The sequence below is a fragment of the Epinephelus moara genome, chromosome 24, assembly GCF_006386435.1.
Source record: "Epinephelus moara isolate mb chromosome 24, YSFRI_EMoa_1.0, whole genome shotgun sequence".
Taxonomy (NCBI): Eukaryota; Metazoa; Chordata; class Actinopteri; order Perciformes; family Serranidae; genus Epinephelus; species Epinephelus moara.
Window position 1 is genome coordinate 18,519,851 of NC_065529.1, and position 25,335 is coordinate 18,545,185.

The 25,335-nt window shown below is 39.7% G+C and overlaps 2 protein-coding genes across 2 annotated transcripts in view; both read left to right on the top strand.

Annotated features, from left to right (window-relative positions):
- ptpra (protein tyrosine phosphatase receptor type A) overlaps positions 1-17,489 on the top strand; it is a 40,215-nt gene extending 22,726 nt beyond the window's left edge. Inside the window, exons 5-22 of the mRNA XM_050038480.1 lie at positions 527-626; positions 842-915; positions 1,400-1,536; positions 2,914-3,004; positions 3,272-3,348; positions 3,448-3,484; positions 3,603-3,700; positions 4,337-4,456; positions 4,653-4,819; positions 4,905-5,040; positions 5,154-5,303; positions 7,530-7,623; positions 7,778-7,854; positions 8,030-8,164; positions 8,729-8,854; positions 11,209-11,360; positions 11,735-11,870; positions 13,619-17,489. Of these exons, the coding sequence (XP_049894437.1) occupies positions 527-626; positions 842-915; positions 1,400-1,536; positions 2,914-3,004; positions 3,272-3,348; positions 3,448-3,484; positions 3,603-3,700; positions 4,337-4,456; positions 4,653-4,819; positions 4,905-5,040; positions 5,154-5,303; positions 7,530-7,623; positions 7,778-7,854; positions 8,030-8,164; positions 8,729-8,854; positions 11,209-11,360; positions 11,735-11,870; positions 13,619-13,693 (1,982 nt within the window). The 3' untranslated portion in view covers positions 13,694-17,489. The remainder of the gene's footprint in view (positions 1-526; positions 627-841; positions 916-1,399; positions 1,537-2,913; positions 3,005-3,271; positions 3,349-3,447; positions 3,485-3,602; positions 3,701-4,336; positions 4,457-4,652; positions 4,820-4,904; positions 5,041-5,153; positions 5,304-7,529; positions 7,624-7,777; positions 7,855-8,029; positions 8,165-8,728; positions 8,855-11,208; positions 11,361-11,734; positions 11,871-13,618) is intronic.
- A 3,279-nt stretch (positions 17,490-20,768) lies between these two features.
- gnrh2 (gonadotropin-releasing hormone 2) lies at positions 20,769-23,846 on the top strand. Its single transcript, XM_050038491.1, has 4 exons — positions 20,769-20,909; positions 23,012-23,157; positions 23,284-23,367; positions 23,610-23,846. The coding sequence occupies exons 2-4, from the start codon at positions 23,023-23,025 to the stop codon at positions 23,646-23,648; spliced, it is 258 nt and encodes an 85-aa protein (XP_049894448.1). The 5' UTR covers positions 20,769-20,909; positions 23,012-23,022; the 3' UTR covers positions 23,649-23,846.
- Positions 23,847-25,335: the final 1,489 nt, after the last annotated feature.

The following is a 25,335-nucleotide window of genomic DNA, read 5'->3' on the forward strand; positions in this document are numbered from 1 at the left end:
ATGTTTGCACATTAAATATAAAGCTACAACCAGTAGGTGGTTAGCTTAGCTTAGCATAAGACTGAAAACAGAGAAAAAACTGAGCCTCGTTCTGTCCAAACGAAAAAAGAAAAAAAATCCACCCTGAAAGCACCTCTGAAGCTTATTAATTAACAAGTCATATCTTGTTCTGTTGTGGTTTTGTGGGTGGTCATAAGACTCTGTCTTGGATGCGTGCAGTGACTGCCTTCGTTGATTTACATTAATGTTGGTCAAACCAATCTTTTGTGTTTTGTGTATATTGTATCATTGCTTAATAAATAGTTTACATTAGTAATCTAATTAAACATCTACATTTGACAGATAACGCTTTGAGTGTGGAGAGTTGTACCAAGAGAATAATTTAGTAATAGCAACGGAATTTGGCATTGGTGTCAAACCGAAACACTGACTCACCTCAAGTATTGAGACACTCTTTGAGTTTCTTTATAAATCAAATGCATGATTCAAACCATTTATTCTCCCTTTTCTTTCATCCCTGGTGTAGACACCACCCATTCCGATGACATGGCGATTATTGCGGTCATGGTGGCCCTGTCGTCTCTGCTGGTCATCATCTTCATCATCATCATCCTCTACATGCTCAGGTTAGTGAAGTGCGGTTGTTACTGCACACTAGCTGGAGACCTGTGGTGAAGGCCTTAGGTGCTCCTGTTACCATGGCAATGACTGATTGGCATTCAGCTGTGAGACTACAGCAATGTGTGTTTATTTGTGTGTGTGTGTGTCTGTGCATGTATGTTTGTGTTTGTGCGTGCGTGCGTGCGTGTTAATATGCACTTTGATCTGTGTTGATTGACAGGTTTAAGAAGTACAAGCAGGCAGGAAGCCATTCAAACTCCTTCAGACTGACTAATGGCAGATCAGATGATACAGGTAAAACGCCCACACATGCATCAGTGTCGATGTGTGCTTTGTATGTGTAGGCACATATGACTATATAAACTCTGAGTGCTAATTTATTTGTTTTTGATCATGTCAGTAAATATGCACAGCCGGCTTGACCAAACTTGTTACTCTGAGTTGCCTCTGATAAGATTTGATTGATCTTACTTCCCCCGGCTGGCGGCCGATAACATTTCACTGGTTGACTGTTGGCAGAAGGCTTTTGTTCACTGTGATTACCTAACCAACAAGGGGCTGCAGTTCGCTCCCTCACATGTCACAGTGTTGGATCGCATCGCCCTCTGGTGGGCATCTTAAGAGATGACACCAAATGATGAAGCCAGTGATGTAAGACAGTCCAACTCTCATGTTCTCACCCTCCTCTCTCATGTCTTTATCTCCACCTGTCTCACCCCTCCCGTTCCTTCCCTCCTCTCCTCACCCCTGCCTCCTCCCTTCCTGATCGCTGGCACAGAACTCCAGAGCGTCCCGCTATTGGCCCGTTCGCCCAGCACAAACAGGAAGTACCCGCCCCTCCCTGTCGACAAACTTGAGGAAGAAATGAACCGTCGCATGGCTGATGACAATAAGCTCTTCAGGGAGGAGTTTAATGTATGGCACACTCAAACACACACACACCCTCTGATAACATACTGAGACTGAGACTTCACCTTTAACCCACATCCCTGTAGCCTAATGAAGTGAGGCAGGCAAACAGGCAAATGTGTAGCCCATTGGGTTGTTTTAGTCGCCAGGGGATACGCGGAGAGATTATGGAGAAGATCGACAAACTAAAAAAAAATGAAAGTAATATATCCACAGATTTGTGTTTAGTAACCATCCAAAAAAGATTTCCAATTAATGCGATGCTGATTTTTTAAATACATTCATACATATAATAACCAGTAAGCTTCCAGCTACATGAGACTGACTGCACTATGTACCTCTCTGCAGCCTGAGAGTGCATATAAACTAGTTAGCGAGCTTGTATCGAAGTTTCAATAGTTAGCTAAAGTGGATGGATACATTTGTTTGCCAACAGAAGACAAAGAATTTAAAATAATCAGCCAAAATTTGTGGGAAAAAAGTTGCAAGAGTTAGCTAAAAGTAGTGAATAAATAGTTAGCTCACAGTTGAAATACAGTGGAAACTGCTTATACTAATTATGTCTGTCTCTGTCAGATTGATGACTATAGGCTGATGGTTATTTTAACCAATTTTTTTCTGTATTTCCTATGTAGATTACTATGTAATTTAAATTTGTATATTCATTTTAAAGTAATGTAACACACAGTTTAGCCATTTACTCAATTTTATTGACTGTGTCGAAGTTTAGTACAGCTGTTACAGGGGCATTATGTGATCGGGCACTATCAATCCACTTGACGATTGGGTGGCTTAAACCATAGGTGCTTTCCCTGTGCGCATTCATTTTGTCTCCATTGCTAACAGTCATAAGCTTTAAGGAGACAATGTTTCTCATTGAGAGAAAATCTTTTTCCTGTCATGAGTCCAATGTGCATGCAGCGGCAAGTATCATGGGCGTGAAATAATAATTTTAAAAAAACTATTGCCTTCATTGTTTTTCACATGTTGTCATGTAGGCTATGAAAACACCCAAAATGAACACTGTAAGCAAAATACCTGATAACTATAGGTGAATGATTTAATTGGGATTTGAATAGGAATGATTCTTTCCCAAGCTTTTTGATCCATGTAAGCAGCTGATCACTGTAACCACGAACACTATAAGTGGTTTCCACTGTTCTAACGTCCAGGATATTAATAGACATGTCTCTAGTTAAAAATATTTTTAAAATTGTGTGTTATCACATGTGGTTGGATCTGCATTAGACACACAGCAGACAAAAAGATGAAGTCAACAGGAAGTGGTGTGCAGGGTTACACAGACAGATTTGAAAGCGATAAGCATCCGCCTGCTCTTCCTCCCTGTTATCTAAACCTTTTTTTTTCTCTCTGTGTGTTTAGGCGCTGCCAGTGTGTCCCATCCAGGCATCGTGCGACGCTGCTTCCAAGGAAGAGAATAAAGAAAAGAACAGATATGTCAACATCCTGCCATGTGAGCGACAGCAGACCCCTGACACTGTGACACTGACTGACACTAATAAATACGCACTCAGTGGAGCTGAGTTTTTATCTGCTGTTTCTAGCTTTTGTAAACATCTAACAGTGCAGCCATAGTAAATATCAGACAGCCGACAATCAAAGACAGTTTACAGAGTGATTTACTGAGATTTATTTAAGTGGTTAAGATGGAAAAATTGTAGTGAACTATGTGTTATTAAAATTCCTTCTTTCCATTTGCTTTGTCTCTTTGTGTCATCAGATGATCACTCCAGGGTGCATCTCTCATCTCTAGAAGGAGTCCCAGACTCTGACTTCATCAACGCCTCCTTTATAAATGTTTGTATAAGCGCAGCATTTTGCCACAAAACAGACAATACTGCCCCTGAGATATTGTGTCCTATCCTAATGTCTCTTCTTGACCTCTTTCTTTCACAGGGTTATCAAGAGAAGAATAAGTTTATTGCAGCTCAAGGTTTGTGCCTGCATTGGAAGCCAAAATAATAGAGCTGTAGTTTATTTAACAAACACACTACCTGATTATCAGCCTATTACTTGTCCTCTGAGTTTCTGTATCCGTCTTGGTCTCTCAGGGCCCAAGGAGGAAACTGTAAATGACTTCTGGCGGATGATCTGGGAGCAGAACACAGCCACCATTGTCATGGTGACCAATCTGAAGGAGAGAAAAGAGGTAGTGGAGAGGGAGGGATGATGATGCGTGTGTTTTATAAGGTCTTACAACAGCTCATGTGTATGTATTTTGTGTAGAATTTACACCCACAGCTGAGATGTAAAAGAGTGGATAACTCTGTGTAAAAGCACGAAGGAACAAAATCACTTTTAACCTCATAGTGCACTGGTTTTATGTTTAACATGTCTTTATTTGCAAAGTTAATTTTTTATCTGCAAAGTTAGTTTTTAAACCCCCGTGTGCATCCTTATGTGAGAGCAAGCATGACTAGTCTTCAAATGTTGAGGTCACCTTAAAGGCACAGCTCATCTCAAAATCAAAAACACATATTTTTTCCTCATACCTATAGTGCTTTCTATCCATCTAGATTGTTTTGGTGTGAGTTGGTGTGAGTTGCTGAGTGTTGCCGATATGTCAAACAGTCGGCAACTCACCAAAACCATTTAGACTAATAAATAGCATGACAGGTAAGAGGTGGACTGCCCCTTTAATCTTTCTTTGGATTTCCACTATGCTCATTCTCTTTTAGATGCAGCATAATTTAACCACTGTAAATTTGAATAACTCACATAACATAAATTGAGGCTTTTTTTCCACACAGCTTTTCTTGGTGTTAAATCACTGTCTGTGTTTCAGTGTAAGTGTGCCCAGTACTGGCCGGACCAGGGCTGTTGGACATACGGGAACATCCGAGTGTCTGTAGAAGACACCATGGTTCTGGTGGACTACACCATCCGCAAGTTCTGCATCCAACAGGTAATATCTTATAGTGTGGGCACCAGCATTTAATTGTTTTATTCTGTGTTTACCCTACACACATACACAAGTAACACTGGTGTAGCATGTATCTACAAAGATTTAAAAAAGTATCAGGGCACACACTGAAGACTAAAAATAGAGTGACACAAATAAAACACTCATTGTGTCCTGACCTGGTTTGTTTGTGTCTCAGGTGGGAGATGTGTCTGGGAAGAAGCCTCAGAGGCTCGTCACCCAGTTCCACTTCACCAGCTGGCCAGACTTCGGGGTGCCCTTCACCCCTATTGGCATGCTCAAGTTCCTCAAGAAAGTCAAGAATTGTAACCCCCATTATGCCGGGGCCATTGTGGTCCACTGTAGGTAGGTGGATTGAAGCTTGCTCTTTTACATGTTGTTTGTCTGCAAGCCACACAGTCTCACAACATGTTACATTTCTGTGTGTCAGTGCGGGCGTGGGGAGGACAGGTACCTTCATTGTGATCGATGCCATGTTGGACATGATGATCGCTGAGAGGAAGGTGGACGTGTTTGGCTTCGTCACCAGGATCAGAGCCCAGCGCTGTCAGATGGTCCAGACTGATGTAAGTCCAGTGTTGATGCACTTGATTTCAGTCTCTCCCATGATGCAGTGTTTTCAGTGCAGTTATTTTTTTGACTGTCTCTTGCTCTTCCCCGTTCTCTCTCTGTCCCACAGATGCAGTACGTGTTCATCTTCCAGGCGTTGTTAGAGCACTACTTGTACGGAGACACAGAGCTGGAGGTGACCTCTCTGGAGTCCCACCTGGCCAAACTCTACGCCCCCTCACCTGGAGCTGGCTGCAGTGGTCTGGAGGCTGAATTCAAGGTCTGTTTGTGTGCTGTATTCTCCCAAAGAGACAGTTATTCTCTTCTTTCGGTTATCACACCTCTGCATCTAAACAGGTTAATTCCAGTGATGCCTACCATACACTAGAAAACTTCAAAAAGACATTTAAAAGACTTAAGTCAGACACCCACTCACATCTGAAGACAATATGAGTTTTTGTTCAGACAGACTAAGATTTTCCAAAGAGTGGGGGATCTTACAGTGGCAATATCTTCAAGACTACACCCCGATTCCTTTTGAGATTATTTCCCATCCTGTTCCTGACATATTAACAGTTCCTTACTTGTTTGTGAAAACACTTGACTCTAGAAACATAAGCTAAAAGGCGTCATATGTTAACAGTATTATTGTCAACTCGGCATCACTAGATAAACTGTATTTTGGTACAAATTGTGTCACTTAAACTCCACACCAGCCTCAGTTGAATTTGCAATTTATTTGAAGGTGACCATGGGAATGAATGGTGAAGTGTTTCAGAAATAATGATCTCTCACTTAAATAAGTGGCGGCACAGTGATGCAGTGGTTAGTTATTGTCACCTTCCTGGTTTTCTCTGGGTACTCTGGCTCCCTCCCACAGTCCAAAGACCAGTGTTGCCAACTTAGCAACTTTGTCGCTATATTTAGCGACTTTTCAGACCCCTCTAGCGACTCTTTTTCAAAAAAGCAACTAGCGACAAATCTAGTGACTTTTTCTGATGTTACTGAAGACTTCTGGAGACTCTGTTGTGAGAGCACGTATCATTCTTATTCTTCTCAACGAGCAGCGGATGCTGCCGTGGGCCCTTCCCTCGCCCCAAAGCACTCACAGACGGCCCAGTCCTCCCTCCCAGCAGCAGTCAGAGCAGGAGATGTTAACCCCTCCACGTCCAGACTGCAAGTGAATCGCGCATGCGCGGAACCGCCGCTGGCTGATCCCGACCTGGTTTACAGTCAGGGCGGGATGTAAATGTAAAATTTTCTTTGTCTAATATAAATCACTGAAAGAAGGTTCATTTGTAGTTCTAAACATATTCAGGGTGTTTTTTTACTCAGTTTTTGTCTCTCCCACGACGTTATTCCTCTCTCCTACACCAGCCATTACAATTACATGCATATGGACAATTATGCAAATTAGGCAATGACGCCATTTAGCGACTTCTAGCGACCTTTAGGACAGCCAATAGCTACTTTTCTTACTGAGGAGTTGGCAACAGTGCCAAAGACATGCAGGTTAAATAGACTCGAAATTGTGTTAGACCTGCGATAGTCTGGCGACCTGTCCAGGGTGTACCCTGCCTCTCACCCAATGTCAGCTGGGATAGGCTCCAGTCTCGTGTTGCCCAACAGGCTAAGCAGTTATGGAAAATGACTGAATGAACTAAAATAAGTGCTGATTGGTGGAGCAGATACACAAGGAATTAAGCATCAACTCTTGTTCACGCTACAACTCCACTAGTGTCTCCTCCTTTTCCACACTACAAGAGAACCATGACTTTTTGAGCTTCTTGCACCTCCCCGGAGTCTCCTCCATGTTTACTGTTTACCTGGTTTCGTGCTTCTTGTTTGGTTCTGGAGAGACCACACCTATTTGGTTGTTGACAGCATTAAACTTCATTATATTCATGAGCCAGGAATAGTGTTGCTAACAATATCAATTTATTGATATATAGTGATTCTGAATATTTGAGACAGTTTCAATATTTGATTTTCCATAGTATCAATACAGTGGGATCAGCTGTGTTTTCTCTCTCTGTCTTATTGTTAAGGTTATCAATAAGACATTTGTTATCATGTTATAGCCCTGTTTATATTTATCTATTAATTTTAAAAAGAAAAGTAGTTTTATGCCCTCAATGTCAATTTTCCCATATAAATGGTACCCAGTATCATTAGGTATTGTCTCAAAGTTGGAAATTCCAGTATAAACTCGCCAAACATATTTGATTTTATTGGAACTTCAAGACAAGATAAAGATTGACTAAGATAGATAGATAGAAGATAGCTCGGAGTGAGTTTATGACCATCTTACACCAAATGATTGAGATCACGGTATCACGCCACAACTGATGATTTTGTTCCAACATTGGAAATGTGTCTGCTACAGTAAAATCACTTATAAAGGTGTAAGGCTGGCAGAAGATGAGAACAATCAGTATCTGAAGTTCACCTGACATATATTTAACTGTAAATGTGTAAGTCTTAAATTGTGATTTCTCCTCTCTAGAAACTGACATCCATCAAGATTCAGAATGACAAGATGAGAACAGGCAACCTGCCGGCCAACATGAAGAAGAACAGAGTCCTGCAGATCATTCCATGTGAGTGTTGTAGTCATAAATGTGAGCTGTGGGTTTTACAGGATCACTGTGATGAACACCATGATGCTGATGATGAAGTTGCAGATGTATAGTCTCTGTGTCAACTCAAAGCTTTTCATCAGCCAAGGTTAAAGTTTCTCCCTCCCTCTAACAGATGAGTTCAACAGAGTGATCATTCCAGTCAAACGAGGAGAGGAGAACACCGACTACGTCAATGCCTCTTTCATTGATGTGAGTGTAAAAGCACCTGGATAAGAGTGGATCATTTCATTTCATTAATGCAAGCAATCGATCAGGCGTTTTAAGTCTGGCTTTCTCCCTCCCACTGTTTTATTTCTGTATCCTCCATTCATGCCTCCTCTCCCCGCGGACATCACTTCCTGTCATTTCCCCTCTTTGGTCACAGGGCTACCGTCAGAAGGACTCTTACATGGCGAGCCAGGGCCCCCTGCAGCACACCATAGAGGACTTCTGGAGGATGATCTGGGAGTGGAGAAGCTGCTCCATAGTCATGCTCACTGAGCTGGAGGAGAGAGGGCAGGTGTGTGTGTGTGTGTGTGCAGATACAAACACTAGTGTTAGATATCAAGTCAATAACTGGCTAAAATAGAATATTGATATTAGATTATTTACTCAATGCTAAGTTGACGCCACTGGTCTGGTAATAATCTCAGCAAAATAACTTGATCTGTAGTGGTTTTCCAGCATTTCTTTCTGTCAAATCTTTAATAAAATGTGATGTAAATTGTTACTGGTCCACTTGCCTATGTTTTATTGCTACATCAGAGCGCAAGTGATTTTTGTGAGGAGTTGTACAAGGAAAACAACTTCAATGGGTAGTACTCAAGGTGTAGAACCCAGTTATTTTCTGTAAACATGTTGGATTTATAGTCAATTTTCTTATTTGTTCATGTTATTAATGATTAATGAAGTTGTAATTTGTTTCTCCCTTTGAAAGTTTTTACTGTTAAGACATCTGGACAATTGAAAAATCACTATCCAGAGCTCTAGATGCTGTTAGTATTTTAGATTTCTCTGAGGTTATCATAGTAAAAGTATTTTGTTAAGCGTGGTAATTTGACCTTCTTTATTATGGCCCCTGCAGGAAAAGTGTGCTCAGTATTGGCCCAGCGATGGAGTAGTGGTCTATGGGGACATCTCCATCGAGATTAAAAGGGAGGAGGAGAGTGAGAGCTACACGGTTCGTGACCTCCTGGTCACCAACAACAGGGTAAGAAGGGATTTCACTGAAGCAAGCAGATGCTACAAATACAAATACAAACACACAGTGCAGGGTCTAAAGACCACTGCACACTAAGTCCGTATTTTTCATCCAAAATTGCCCCACATTTAAAAATGAATACAAATGTGTCAATCACGTTCACCAGGGTTCCTGTGAATCTTTAAAAGTAAGACATATCTGAAAGTAAGGCCTTTATTGGTCTTAAAATGTCAAAAGTCTTAAAAACACTCAGACATGGGAAGTACGTTTTTATGAATCGTTTATTTCTGACATTGCAAAATCTCAATATAATGGTATCATCTATTTAAAAATAACCTACTGAATGCCTCTTGCATTAATGTCATGTCAGAATAACAGAACCAGCAACACTCATACTCAGTTTGCAGGATTGTCAGAGCAGAGGATCCACTGTCTGCTAGCGAGGTTTCACTGTACCCTGGGCGACATGGCAAATTGCAAATTGTACAGAAATCAGCTATCTATTTTTGCTGCTTGGCTGTAACTGTTACAGAGCAGTGCATACAAGGCTCTCTGTATTGTTTGCAAGACGTTTTTCACACTCAGCATTTCCCACTTCTGTTCTACCCTTGTCTCCACCACAAGCTTTATGCTTTATGTTAAAACATTTGGGCAAAATTGTCCTTAACCCTAAGTAGCTGGTGTCAGTTCATGTTTTTCTTTCCCTCAATATTGCAAAAGTGGTGTTACATTTCATTTTGAGCATCACCGTAAAAAGTCTAATCTAACTTGCTTTAGCTGTAGGAACCCTGGTTTACACACTGGCTCCAAAACTTTTCCAAACCAAAACATTTTGGATTGGGTTTGATTTTTCTGTGGGGTTTGTCAAGAGCATAGAGAGACGTGTTTGACCAAGAAGCAGTGAAGAAAATGTGGCGTAACCTGTGGGACACATACAGCCACAACAAGAGAGAGGGACAGGGTGCACCTTATCATTTAATATGTCAGATAACCTACTTTAAACAGGACAAATAGTAATATTCAGGTGGATGATGATGGCAGGGACGGAGAAGGAAGACAGCTCAGCCTCTTTAGGTAGCCATGGTGCCAAATGCTAAATACAGAAAGAGATTGGCAACAACTAGGGAGATAACTCTAGTGAAGAGAGGCCAGGGAGCAATAGTCTTTACATTTTGTCTAATATAGGGCTCAAAAGGGTGACGTAGCGGAGGTGGAAAAACCGCGATGCATTGTGGGCTTTGCGGGCAATTGGAAAGTTGTTTACGTTTCGCGACGCTACGCTTGTGTTCTGTTGTTGTTGTTTTAGCATTTTAAAAGTAACTGTCGTTTGTAAATGGTGCAGACTTGCTGTGTCATTAACTGTCACAATCGTTCTCACAATCGCTATGGCAAGAAGATCGATGGGCCATATAATGTGATATATTTTGATAGCAAAAAATAGAAATAGAACTAGGGACAAATCTAACACAGCTGTGCACTCAGGACTTTTAATCCCGTTTTTAAAAAAAGAAAAAAAAAGTACACATCTGGATGTCACTAAAAACATTGTTTCTCGGTTGTCTCCACAGGAGTAAACTTGTCCTAAATTGTGGTTAAGAAGTGAAAGTTAAAAATAAAGATAAACTCCATGTTGTGCCCACCCATGTATGACGATGGAGAGTTAGAGATTTATGGTGTGAAAATATCCTAATTCTGAAGTAAATAACCGAGAAGCCCATACATATTTACCACATAAATGCAGAGTGGATTTCAGGCTTCAAAATATTTATTTTTTTTAAATAAATTGGTCCAGCAGACACCAAGATACGTTAGTCAAAACCTGAGCAAGCAAACAGGCAGCACCACACGGAGGTGGGACACAGTGAGGCTTGTAAAGTTTACATACCTCTGAAATGATGATGATCTTCTCTTTAAGGCGTAAAATTCGGAGGTCTGCACCCACCCAAAGTTTGCTTGCCCACGAGCCCTTAAAGATTAAGCATTCATAAATTTGTCACCGGTATAATAACTTATACTGTTGACGAGATAGAGGACAAGCTCAGCTTCATTCAACGGTGGCAGGGCTTTTAAATCCCGAGTCCAGTCTCCGTGCTCATACGGATCCACTCCACCTATTTTCTGGATTTTGTCAAGGTACCGAGCCTTTGGAACAGGGTCCAGCTTGTCTCAGTACCGTCTGACACACTTTTCCTTTGCCCGGTCCATTTAAATCTCTCGCTTCACGTCTCTCCCGGTGCAATGCAATGTAAACAAAACAATTTGCCTGTAAAAATGATACTGATTATATAACAAAAACAATCTTTGAAATACTGCCTTTAAAACATAACCTGATATCTTCATTTTGTCCTCCTCCATCTCTCCAGGAGAACAAGGCCCGAGCAGTACGTCAGTTCCATTTTCATGGCTGGCCAGAGGTGGGCATCCCCACTGACGGGAAAGGCATGATCAACATAATTGCTGCGGTGCAGAAACAACAGCAGCAGTCTGGCAACCACCCCATTACTGTGCACTGCAGGTACAACACACACACACACAGCCTTTTTCACTCAGTGTGTTGCAGTTTTAAACCTGTATGTACCGGTCTGACAAAAAAATGGGAAACAAACACTTGACATCAGGGTAATTATATAGATTTTTTTTTGTCTTGCTGTTGCACATGGAAATGCTTCTGGCTATAAAAGGTGCTACTGTGTGTCTGGGAAATTGTTGCAGTTATTAAATCACAGGAAAAAACAGCTCAGGAGAATTGTTCTCTTCTTCCTCGTGACATTTTAACTGCTCCTACTGTTGCTATGTGCTCCCACAACAAAGCCTCCTGGTGTATGTTATTTCTGCATATGCTCACTGCAGCGTGCATACTGACGTTTATATTGTTGCCTGTGTGCACAGTGCTGGTGCTGGCCGGACGGGGACTTTCTGTGCGTTGAGTACAGTCCTGGAGAGGGTGAAGGCAGAGGGCATCCTGGATGTCTTCCAGACAGTCAAGAGCCTCAGACTGCAGAGACCACACATGGTGCAGACACTGGTGAGGGGCCCTTTGAACCTTAGAATATATACTTTTCATTATGCCTTTGACACAGGGCCCAATAAACAACTGGTTAATTTCTGAGAAGAAGAATTTTTCAGCGCAACTTGGGTATTTGTAACATTATTGGTACTTGAATGGGCTCTAAGCCACTGATAAGATTTTGGTTGCGGTTTGATTTATGTCATTACATTAACAGTCATGTGTGATCCCAAAGCCTGAGAGTATGTTAGCAGGGTGAAAGGAATAGTTCAACATGAGAGACACACTAATTTTCTTGCCAATAGTTGAGTAAGATTTACACCGCTCTCATGCCTGTAAACGTTAACTATGTAACTGCAGCCAGTTAGCTTAGCATAGCATAAGGGCCCAATTAACATGTTATGTCTCTGGGGTTTTTCCACACAAAAATGTGTAAAAAAATATCTATATATTAGCAGTGTCATGGTGTGTTATGTGGTCGACTATTTCTCTGCCAAGACCAGTTGCTAGGCAGCAAGTGAGAGGTTACTGGTCTCAGTTAAGAATGACATGTAACTCACCCAAAGGAGATATAATGAGTTAATTAGTGAGCTTTAGAGGTGCTGGTCGGTGGATAGGTGGAGTTTTTTCCCCCAGTTCTCTCCTTTGTTTGACACGTAAATGCAAAACAAGGTTTTAGGAACTTTGATAATGCATCAATTTTTAAAATACCACTGTGTAAGCCTTTATACAAGGGATAGGTGACTTCAAGGCTCAGTGATAAGGCCCTTTAAATAATATCGCAATGTTTTTAGGCTATACAGTGATAGATGAAACATATCTTTATATTCTGAAATATCCTCTTAACTACTGTAGACTATTAATATAGTATACTACTAAATAAACTACTGTTACAATCAAGTTAGATAAAGTACTGTTATATAAAAATTAAAATATAGTACTTTTACAATAAAATTAAATAAAGTACTGTTATGATACAGTTAAATATAGTAATGTTACAATAACGTTAAGGTTCTTTCACAATGAAATTAAACAAAGTACTGTTATAATAAAGCTGAATAAAGCAATATTACAATAATTTTAAAGAAGGTACTGTTATGATAAAGTAAAATAAATTACTATTATAATGAAATAATAAACTCTTTTTACAATAACATTAAATTTGGTATTGTTATAACAAAGTTAAGTTCATAAAGTACTTTTATAATAAATTTAAATTTATTACTACAATAAAATAAACTACAGTTACAATAATGTTAAATATAATACTGTTATAATGAAGTCAATTAAAGTACTATTGAAATAACATTAAGTACTGTTACAATAAAGTTCAATAAATTACTATTATAATAGAATAATATACTACTGTCACAATAATGTTAAATATAGCACTGTTACAATAAAATTAAATATCATACTGTTACTAAGGTTACATAAACCACTGCTATGATGAAATTAAAGTACTGTTTCAATTAGTTGAATAAAGTGCTGTTATTATGGCATTAAATAAAATACCGCTGCAATAAAGTTGAGTAAAGTATTGTTATAATGAAGTAAATTAAAGGAGGTGCTTTTATTTTGAAGCACCTGGCTCGTCTAAGAGTGGAAGTGTTGACATTTTCTTTGTGAACTTGAAGCTTCTGATTACCTGTTACATGTTAAATGTTTGCAGATCACCCACCCCTAACTTCACTGACTGAAATGTGACAGAAAACTCTAGTATTGGTAGTTCCCACTAACTTCTGCTGTGCCCTCCCTCCCCTCAGGAGCAGTACGAGTTCTGCTACAAAGTGGTCCAGGAGTATATCGATGCCTTTTCTGACTACGCCAACTTCAAGTAGGGACTTGCCATGGATGGATGAATGGATGGATGTCCGCATACACTTCATACGAGCATATGCACGCACCAGAACACACACACACATACATTACCATGCAGAAAAGCTGCATATTCCCATCTGATGGATTTTTTTAAAAAGCAAAGACTGATCACAACTTGATCTGCGGATGGGATAAACTGCCCGCAGGAAAAGGGAACAGAGGCCTCGGCCCGGAGGACAGGGCAGCGCAGTTGGACAGAGAAAATAACTGAGATGCCTTCTTGAATATTTTGTAATATTGGTCTTGTTAATACAGCCCTTCACCCCTATTTGCTTCCCATCTCTCCCCCATATGTATATATACTTACTGTGTTGCATCTTATTACTTTGGTTTCAGACACAGTTTTGAGTTTGGCTGCATTTTCGGGTGGCACCTGTAATGTATTTTATTGGTATATATATAAATATATAAATATATATGAATATAAATCTAATGCTTTGGAGGCTAATGTAAAAAAAAAAAATCCAGAGTCAAAGTAATGATGTTTGGATTTTAATTTTTTTTTTTTTTTTTTTTTTTTTTACTTTTTAGGGGACAGAGACTTAAAACATTTTTGGCTTGGCCAGAGCCGTGCTGTAGCAACATGTGTTGTAGCAGAACGCTGAACATTTTTCACTAGACGTTCACACAGTACACACACACACACACACACACACACACACACACACATACACACATACACGGACTAGACAGCAGAGCCATTTATCTTCACACAGATTCAGTTCAATCTATCGAGCCACTTAACAATTTCTCCTGTTTAAGTTTCAGGGGTTCAAAGGTCACTCATGATTGGAGATCAGAATCTCTGTGATGTAGCTCATCAACTCAGGTTGACAAACACACACACACACACACACACACACACACACATTAAATACCAGGAGCCATTCATTCATTTTTTTGAGTACGTGTGTGTGTTTGTTTGAACTGGAGCTTAAGCTGGCAGAGAAGACACAAGTGTGTTTTCACACCACTGTCTTCTATCTGCCGAGTGCCAAAGTCCTTCACACACTTGGTTATGCAGCTCTGGAGTCAGAGACCATGTTTAGACACTCAGTACAAGAAAGCTATTTTACTGTAACCAACACACTGCTTGACTATAACAGGAAATCGGTAACGTAGAAACAAACACACTTTTTTTTTTTTACAGCATAAACAAATTAAAGGAGAGTCGGTCGAGCTTATATGTTGAAATTCTAAAGTTATTTTTTTATTTTATTTTAAGGTCTGTTACAGTATCTGCAGCAATGTTGATCATGTTGGCAAGCCAAATCACACACACAATCACGAGTAACTCCATTATTGCATTGTAGAAATCAACAAATGTTATATACCCAGCATATTTCTTTTTCTTGTTTACAGACGCACGTCAGTATTTCTTGTTGATTGTATTCAGCATTTTTCCCCTCTGGGTTTCCTTTGAGTCTGCCCGAATTAACCCTCATTTCTTATTCCTTCTATACACTAGCCTCACATCATACGCTGTACCGTCACACCTTTACCGAATGATTCCCCTGATGCCGAAGAATGTCTCTTTTAATTCGAATGCTGTTGCTAACATATTCCTCAAAAATGGATACGTTGTTACTTAAATAGCGGAGGTGTGCCATGCCATGTTTGCTCAGATTGTTTTTTAATGGCTGTCCTGTGAGGACACAAAGACTTGAATTACAGTGGGGGTTTTTTTATTATTATTTTCAGACGGGGTTACAACTGAGGCTATGTCCTCAGTTGTTATAAATGATGTCAGTTTGCCGCAGGGCTTCAGGTCAGTCGTAGTGTCAACTCGGTCAGCTCAGGAAATGACTGACGCCAGGATTGTTTGAATTCACAAATTGAACAAATTCAGCTTTCAGAGGTGACTCACATTCAAATGGTTTCGTCTCCCACCACAGGAGTATTTAGATATCAAGCCTTGCCCAGATTTTAACAGATTTTAATGCCATGATATTAAAAATTATATTTCTTTTTAAAGAATTTTCAATCTATTTTAATTTTGTTTAACGTAGATTTTAACTGAGAGCAGCCCCATTATTGTACATAACTCGCATCACACACTAATAGTCTAAATCAAACTAACAATCCCATATTTTATTACTTGTCTTAACAGAAGGAGCACAATCAATCCTAATTTATTGATAGCGGAGTTAAAAGTACATGCTGAATTTTTAGGAAGGGTGATTGCGTCAATGTTGATTGTTTGAACACTCATGCACTATTTGCACCAAAAGCGAAGCCCTTAAAAAATACAGAACCAAATAAGAGATAAGGTCGGGTTAATTATTTGGCCTTGATGTTGAACTATGGGAATTATATTTGGACTGAAACCCGTTCAGGTCTCAAAGCTCTGGGTTAAGCCTTCTCTAGGGACTTAAAGTAGCAGATATTTTAGCTGACCAGTCACTGAAAATGTGCATTGTCATCGTCATTTCAGGTCTTCATTCGTTCCAAAGCGTCACAAGTGCCCGCACTTTTAGTTAGGTGCCATTATGTGCTTCATTTATTTACTTTGTCACTTATTGGGGTCTTTAATTCACAGAGGAGGGGATGCTTTTTGTTTGGCTACTGTGTCTGTGCTTAGATGACATGGGTGTGTGTTTGGATCATGTGACTTTGTCTCATTGCAGTTTAACAGCAAAACATGACACTGTGCCAACCCATGAGACCCACTATTTTGCTAATAGTGAACTTTTAAAAAGTGCCTCACTGGTAGGTTTAAAAAAAAAGATTACAAACAATATGTGGTGCAACTGTTGTCATCCTAAATGCTGTCCTTTGCATTTTCCCAACTTGCATGTATTTCCTCAACTATCACCTGCAGACGGATGACAAGCCTCTTTTTATGACAAATCAATAGGGCCAAAACCAAGACTGGGTCGGTCATCCTTCCTTTCACATTCCCTCCTGCGAACATACGTAGATTTCTTGATTGTGCTGATCAAACTAACATTGAGGTCACTTTTTAAATATATTCCATCTTCATTTAGTGATTTCATTTCATTCCATATCAGTTCAATGTGGGATCCATGACAAGTAATCAATTGTGGGTACCCGAATGTTCAACAAAAAATTATAAATTTGTCTCCATGAAAAATTTGATCTTTTATGCATTATCACTGAGGGAAACCAAACAGTTGTCCCTGTTTCACACCCCTGTGTTCCTGGAGTATTTTACCAGTGGAGTGTTTTGAACGCCCCAGAGAATTAAAATACAGCTCCATTTCAAGAGCGTCGGACTTGAGGGAGACGACAGTCTGACTTCACTCTTTTTCTTTCCACCTTTTATGTCCCCTGTCCAATTCCACTCACAGCTGTCCACTTCCTTTTTCCTCTTTCACTTTGTCCTTGGACCATTGGACATTTTCCCCCAGTGGTGACTGCCCACTCCCTTTTGTACATAATGTAAGGTTATTTATATTTCATTCCTGTCTGCTGCCTTGCTTATTATATTTTCTTCTCCCCCCTTCTTCTTTTTTTTTTTTTTTTTTTCAAAAAAGATGTATATTGAACTGTATCGGGACCATTTTGAAATGTATTAGAGATGTTTTGTTTTGGCCATTTTTAATTTGGTATAATTGTCTTAAGCAAATCCTATTTTTTAATTTGCCAGTGTTTGTTTCTAGTGTTTTGTTATTCAACATTTGAATATATGTATATATAATTATATATATGATAAAATTATATATAATTATATAATGCCAAATGGCCTTTCTAAGCAAGATACTGTTCAAACCTAATAAAGTGCTTGAGATTTTATCATTGTCTGTATTTATTGTGTCTTTAAATGTGACGTTAAAGCCAGAGGTGCAGTTACGTCACAACAACCTGATGCTCATTACAGCTCGCCTCCCAATGAAGACTAATGGTGCAGTGGTGCAAAATAATTGCCGATCGTTCATGTATCCTATAGATCAGTCAGTCCTCCTGAGTGGTGCTCTTGAAGGGTTTTCAATCAGCGTTTAACCCTTCACCCCAAATCAAATATTAATGTGCTTTTTGCACCAATAAATAAGTAACCAGGGATTCTTTTAAGGGTTTGTGTTGAAATGTCTGTGTGGACAGTGATACCTGGATTTCATTTTGGAGCAGTAGTCTAACAAATTCGTAGCTATAGATAGAGAAATAGGAAGATCCAATGTGATCCTAGCTTGAGACTTAAATTTTTTAGCAGTCTGCGTTTACAAAATGAAGAGACTGACAAAAACTGAGCAGTTAGGACACATGGAGGGTTTAAAGAAAATATGGTATTTAGTTGCAATCAGGGAAATTAAGCATCCAGTGATTTTGGAGTTTGAGTCTGGATATCTCAGCATCTGCTGCTTGGATTTTGACCATCTGTCTTTTAATCTGTTTCTTTTGAGTCCCAAAACGTTTTGAAATGTAGTTATTGAGGGTCAAGAAAAAAGACAAATGTTTTGCTGCCTATAGCGCTATCTATAGAGGTCTGTGTCGAGCAAATCAAAAGAGGGTTAGAGAATGAAATTATCCACAGAATGATCATCTATCACTATCCATTTTCAATTGCTTATCTGAAGCTGGGCTGCAGGGGCAGCAGGCTGAGTGAAGTATTCCAGACATCCCTCTCCCCAGCGACGCTTTCCAGCTCCTCTTGGAGGACCTGAGGCGTTCCCAGGCCAGACAAGATATGTAATCACTCCAGCGTATTCAGGGTCTGCCCCAGGGCCTCCTACCCGCTGGACGTGCCCAGAATACCTCTAACAGGGGGCGCCCAGGAGGCATCCTGATCAGATGCCCGAACCGCCTGACCTAACCCCTTTTGACGCAAAGGAACAGCGGCTCTATTCTGAGCTCCTTCCAGATGTCTGGCTCCTTACCTTTTCTCTAAGGCTCCCTTAGAGATAGGGTAAGCCACCCTTCGGAGGAAACTCATCTTTGCCGCTTATATCTGTGATCTCATTCTTTGCTCATGACCACATTTGAGGGCTGGGACATAGATGGACCAGTAAGTTGAAAGCTTTGCCTTCTGGCTCAGCTCTCTCTACAACAGTCTGGCGCAGCACTCGCATTACTGCAGACGCCACGCCAAACTGCCTATTCATCTCACGCACCATTCTACCCCCACTTGTGAACAAGACCCTGAGATCCTTAAAAGCTTTGCTCGGGGTAGTGATTCACTCCCAACCCAGAGGGGGCAGACAACCATGGCTGCAGACTTGGAGGTGCTGACTCTCATCCCGACCGCTTCCCCACCCCAGTGCCTGATGGAGGTCATGGTGTGATGAAGCCAACAGAACTGCATCATCTGCAAAAAGCAGAGATGCAGTTCTGAGGAAGTGAATGATCATTTGTATATTAATTACTAATCCTGTGTTAGTTTTTTCACATGCCTCCAGGATGAACAACGACTCCAAGAATTCTTGATGAATTGGAGTAATGGGGGCTGCGTTTAACAACAGCAAAACTATTTAAAAACATCTGTTCACAAACTCTCACACAATTTGTGGAGTATAATCCATGTCTCATTGATCCAGTCATATGCTCAGTACTTCCCAAAGACATGCATTTTCACTAAATGTAGTGCGCCTGGGCAAGCATGTGCATTTGACCTCTGTGCATTCCTTTGAGCAGAGCTCAAACACCTGCACCTGCCCAGGCATGGTACTGGTATGCAGAAGTGTTTTAAAAAGTAAGGTTTAGGTGAAAAATCCATGTGTTTGGGAAGTACTGAGCATACGACTGGATAAATGAGACTGGAATTATACTGCAAGACTTGTGTGAGAGTTTGTAAAATAGATGTTTTGAAATAGTTTTGCAGTTGTTAAACGTGCCCCCCTTTTATTCCAATTTATCAAGATTTTTTTTTCTGTTTTTGGATTGTTTGTTCAAAAAAGTTCTCTTCACCAATTGAACGTGAGATGGGGTGAGGAACTGATATACAAATGATCATTTTGTGGGTGAAATATTCCTGTAATTTGACATGAATTCCAGCAAGAGATTTAAATATCGGTTTAAAGCTTTAAGAAATACAATAAATATTTGCATTGTAATGATATGAAATCAAGTAAGTTTAATGAATGCTGTCAAAACGATTAACATAATTTGCAAATGGTTTGCACCACTTGAATTTGTGCTGGGCAAAACCAATTGACAGATAACAATACAGCCACCTATCAGTGTATGTTACATTTGGAAATGTTCATTCACAGACACCTGAGAAGGAAACTGCTCTTGCTTCACACTGACAGGATTTCACATCTCCTTAGTGACGCATCTTGGAGTCATCACACTTCAACCAGTCCTCTGCACCAAGCAGTCATGCGTCACAACACACAAACTGCCAGATGAACTGAGTCAACAGCAGCACGTCACACTGTCAGTCACTTCCTGAGTGAGTTGTGGCTCTGCATCTAAAACTCCGAAAAGGGATTACCTCCTCTAATTGAGAGGGATGTCATCAGTGCCCTGGACAGGAGACCACTCTGTTTGTTCCCCTTGACATGAGATGCCCCTGTGTTTCCCCTGACTGAAGGGTCATGTGGGTTAAAGGGAGGATGTGTGATGGGTCACTGTGGTCAGAACTGGTGAAAAAACACAGGAAATTGGAACTATTGAGTTTCACCTTCTGACAAGGACCCACTGTGCTTGTTAAATACTATTAGTCAAAGATAATAGTCAGTAAGGCCCAGACTGTAGGAGCCAGAAACAAGGGTTATATTCAAGTGACCCCTACATGTTCTTATGAGACATTTTTCATCTATCTGGCTTGATCATTCATCAATTTAAATGTGTGTTTTAATGTACTTGAAAAGTTTGCATGAAAAAACTGTCATTACCCTGATCTGATTTGAATCTGTTGTTGGTCAGACTGACAGTATTTGGATGTAGATATGGGTAGTGCATGTGAGCAGATAAGCATCAGTGCTGTTTGCAGGTAATAATTGGTACTGGCTGTGTCTTCTGGACCTTTTGTCCCGAGGGACCGTTCATTTCACCACAGGGACCAAAGGGTCAGTGATGGGCGGGGCAATAGGGGAATGATAATGGAAATGTGCGTTGGGAGGGGTACATATATTTAGGAGGAAGATGAGGTTGAGGAGAATCTAGACAGTAATACACTGGTGAAACTGTGAGACACTGACCGACTACAGGGCAAGCAGAGTGAGCTTCTGGCAGGACATCAAGGGACACCTGTAGTGATAAAGTTGTGAGAATAAGGTAAGTATTTTTCATTACAATTCCACGTAGCTTTATTGTACTCTGTTTAAAATGTATATTGTTATTAGAGTAAATATGAATTTGAATACTGTTGGAAACCTGGTGTTACCTCCTCGTATTATCTCTCAGGGTAAAGACGACTCAAGATTGGATATTTTAGGCTTATTATTGCTCAGCTGTTTAACATTTGTCCTAAGAACTCTGTGTATCTATAATTATCACAGCATTGCATTTGGGAAAACTGTCTATGAAAGTTCCTAAGATGATATCCCACATAACAATGAGCGCGTTTACATGCACACTAATAAACCGATCAGTATCTGATTTCTGGAGTTAACTGATTATTCAAGTGGTCATGTAAACAGCATAATCCGATAGGCTTTATCAGATAAAAGCCATTATCTGATTATGAGAAATCAGATAAACACACCTATCTTTTTCCCCAATAGTCAGATTATTCGGTGCATGTATACCCTTTAATCTGGTTTCTTTCGGGTTGTGCTATTTTATACTCCCACTCCACTACATTTTAGAGGGAAATATTGTACTTTCTACTCCACTACGTTAATCCGACAGCTTTTGTTTCCTTTCAGATAAAGATTTTACATAAAATAATATATTTTTATATTCTCAGTGTTTAAATTGTCACTTTTATTTTATCTTACTTATATGTTATGCACTTTGTGTGACAAGTTTAGTTACAATACACTTGTATATTGCACTTTGCAGTACTTTTACTACGAATCTACCCAAAGTATGTAAAATTGGCTCCACATTGATAAACTACACATTAGGCACACACAGCAGTAGCTCAGTCCATAGGGACTTGGGTTGGGAACCGGAGGGTCGCCTGTTCGAGTCCCCGTCCGGACCAAAATATGGAGTGTGGACTGGTGGCTGGAGAGGGGCCAGTTCAACTCCTGGGCACTGCTGAGGTGCCCTTGAGCATTGAATTTCTCCCCCCCACTGCTTGGGGTGCCTCACCAAGGGCAGCCCCCTCACTCTGACATCTCTCCACTTTGTGCATGTATACGTCCTGTTTGTGCATGTGTGTGTCTTTCGGACCTGTGTGTAATTGACAAGCAAGAGTGAAAACATTGAATTTCTCCTCAGGGGGATTAATAAAGGAAATAACTTAAACTTATAAACTAACTTAGAATGCTCTCACATGTATTTGTTAATGATAAAAACAAACAGTACTGTAAGAATATAAGCTGTCAGCATGATGAGTGCTTTATTTTGCAAATATATGACTTGCGTACTTTTCGAGGTTTTTCAAGGATATGAGTACCTACTGTAACAGGAAGTTTGAGTTTTATGTCATGTACTTGGGGAGAAATCCAACTGAAGGACTGAATCATGTAAACCAGGTTTTTCTGATTATCAGATTATTGAAGTGCATGTAAACGCGTCAAATCGGATTATTACCATTACCTGATTATTCCCAGTTACCTGATTATTGTGCGCATGTAAACGTGCTCAATGTTTCAAATGCAAAAACATTTGGCTTATTCATGGAAGGCAAACATTGTAAATTTAAACTACAGTGAAACATGATCAAAATGGAAAAATAATTCAGTCTAAATATTAAAACTCATAGCATTATCATGTCTGAAGCCATAATGGTCTTACTGCAAACTATCAGAGCTTTCTGGTAGCTGCTGTTTTCATTGCATGAAAAGCAAAATCAAAGATGCCTTTTCAAATTTAGTTCCAACTTTCTGCTGCACAAAAGCTATTCCAGATTTGAACTGATGGATAATACAATTTACAGTAATTTATGAGAGTATTTAAACACTTGAAAGTTGTGTAAATATTCTGTATCAGATACCAAAGGATCAAAGATAAATAGCCTTTTATAGTCAGAGGACTTATATTTTGACAAAATGAAATAAATTTGCACCATATGTTATATGTGTGTGTGTGTGTGTGTGTGTGTGTGTATATATATATATATATACATACATATATATATATATATATATAATGCACAAACTGGTGCATAAAAATTCACCTGAAATAAAAAAGAATTAAAAAATCTTCTGGCAGAGGTTTAAATGAAGTCCACACCCCTGTAATCGAGTGTCCATTTCTGCCTCTAGGTGGGAATATCATGTGTGTATCTCGGCTGGTTTTGCTGCTCGGGCTGCTTCTATGTGTGGGGGCTCAGCTGTCCAGCGCCCAGCACTGGTCCCATGGTTGGTACCCCGGAGGCAAGAGGGAGCTGGACTCTTTTGGCACGTCAGAGGTCAGGATCAGTGTTTGTGTGCCAGTTTGCATTCTCATCTGCAGAGAATTTCCTGTTGAGAATGAAGGTACACTTTGTCTCTTTACCTTCCTTTATAGTCCTAAGTCTGCTCTCTGTGTCTCTCAGATTTCAGAGGAGATTAAGCTGTGTGAGGCAGGAGAATGCAGCTACTTGAGACCCCAGAGGAGAAGTATACTGAGAAACATTATTGTAAGTGTACCCTGTCGTTTCAGGTTGTATAAACCCTGATAAAAATAAAAGGCATTTGAGCTGCCTAATGTCTCACTGTAATCAAAGGGGATTATGCAGTTATAGCTGTAATTAGGTAATGTTCTATTTAGCAAATTAAAAAAAAATATATACACTGGACATAATAACAGGAGTTGTACTACACTAAGCATATTAATCATATTGTGTCTGACTCTCATGTGATACTGTGTCACTCTTCACAGCTGGAAGCCTTGGCCAGAGAGCTCCAGAAGAGAAAGTGACAGCTTTCCACCCTACACTGCTTTTCTACCCTCCTCTTCAGTGCCCTTGTCTTCATGTGAAACAACTTTATGTTGATCCTCTGATCTCGTCCATTTGTTTTACTTGTCAGTAAAGTTGTTTTCCAGCCTTACATGGATTTGTCCTGTGGCAAACAGATGTTGATTGTTGATTGTAATGACATAATAAAGTATCTATTTTGATATTACATTTTATTCATTTTTGTGTCCACAATTTTCTAATGGCATATAATGTTAATAGTAAATATTGAGGAAAAAAGTAGGAGCCTTAGATGTTGTAGAAACAGCATAAATAAATAAATTCAACATGGCTGAATTCCATTTAGCTGTTTCAGTTTCAGGGTCCATGTAGTGTGCATGCTGGTGGGGCACATCAAGAGAACAAATAAAAAGGCCTTCTGACAAATACTCAAAGAATCCACACTGGTAATTGGTAGAAAAGACATATTCATGTTTTGTTACTTTCTTTTTAAAGGTCCAGTGTGTAGGATTTAGTGGGATACATTTGCAGAAATTGAATAGAATAAGAATAAGTGTGTTTCATTTAGTGTTTAATCACCTGAAACTAAGAATCATTATGTTTAACCTTAGAATGAGTTGTTTATATCTACATAGGGTGCGGATCCTTGTCCTTGGAGTCATCAACCATGTTGTACTTCCATGTTTCTACAGCAGCCCAGAATGGACAAACCAAACACTGGCTCTGGGTAGAGCCATTTGCCTTTTCGCATCAGCTACGATAGTATGCAGTCTGTCAAGAGTGTTGGAAAAACAGTGTTTTTACCAATTTAAATCACTTGGTCCATTTGTTTTGGAGAGGAAGAGACCTTTGTCAGCTCCTGGTAAAAACCTCCTAAACATGTAGAGTTTAAGTTATCAGAGAAACGGGTGACCAAAGATTAAATTATCAGAGAACAGTAGGTGAGCACACATTAGCAGGGGCTGGGCTATCGGACCCTCTGCAACGTTCCAAATAGTGTCAGAGAAACACAGATTTGTAACATAAAACTGCTTCATTTGGTGTTTTTACCAGTTTAAATCACCTGGTCCGTTTGTTTTGGAGAGGAAGAGACCTCGGTGGATAACTCAGCTCATGGTAAGAACCTCCTAGAAAATTTCAGCTGGTTGCAATCTGCAATCTTCAGAGCTCGATGCCACTAAATCCCCTGAAATTACTGTTCCTTTAAAAGGTTATTTATTTGTCTTTCATAAAACATATTTCGATTTTTGATTTTAGGTAAACTACATGAAATCAAAAATATATTAAATGCACAGAGATGAGCGCAGTGTTTTCATAGCCTCATTATCTTAAAAGGTTTGTTTTGGATTCTTCATACAGTCTATGGGATTATCCCAGTCACTGTATAGATAGTATACAGTGACTAGACTGTACATGTTATATAGCATAAAGTACACAGACTGTATAGTATAGTACATAGAATATAGTATACAGCAACTAGACTGTATACAATATATAGCATTAAGTACACACAGACTCTATATAAACTGTAGCCTATATACAGTATACAGTATTTACTGTATATATAGCCTATATATTTTATACAGTGAAGTACATAGGCTGTATATAGTATAGAGTACATAGACTTTATAGGTTATAAAGCATAAAGTACACAGACTGTATACAGTGCACTGACTGTGTATACAGTAT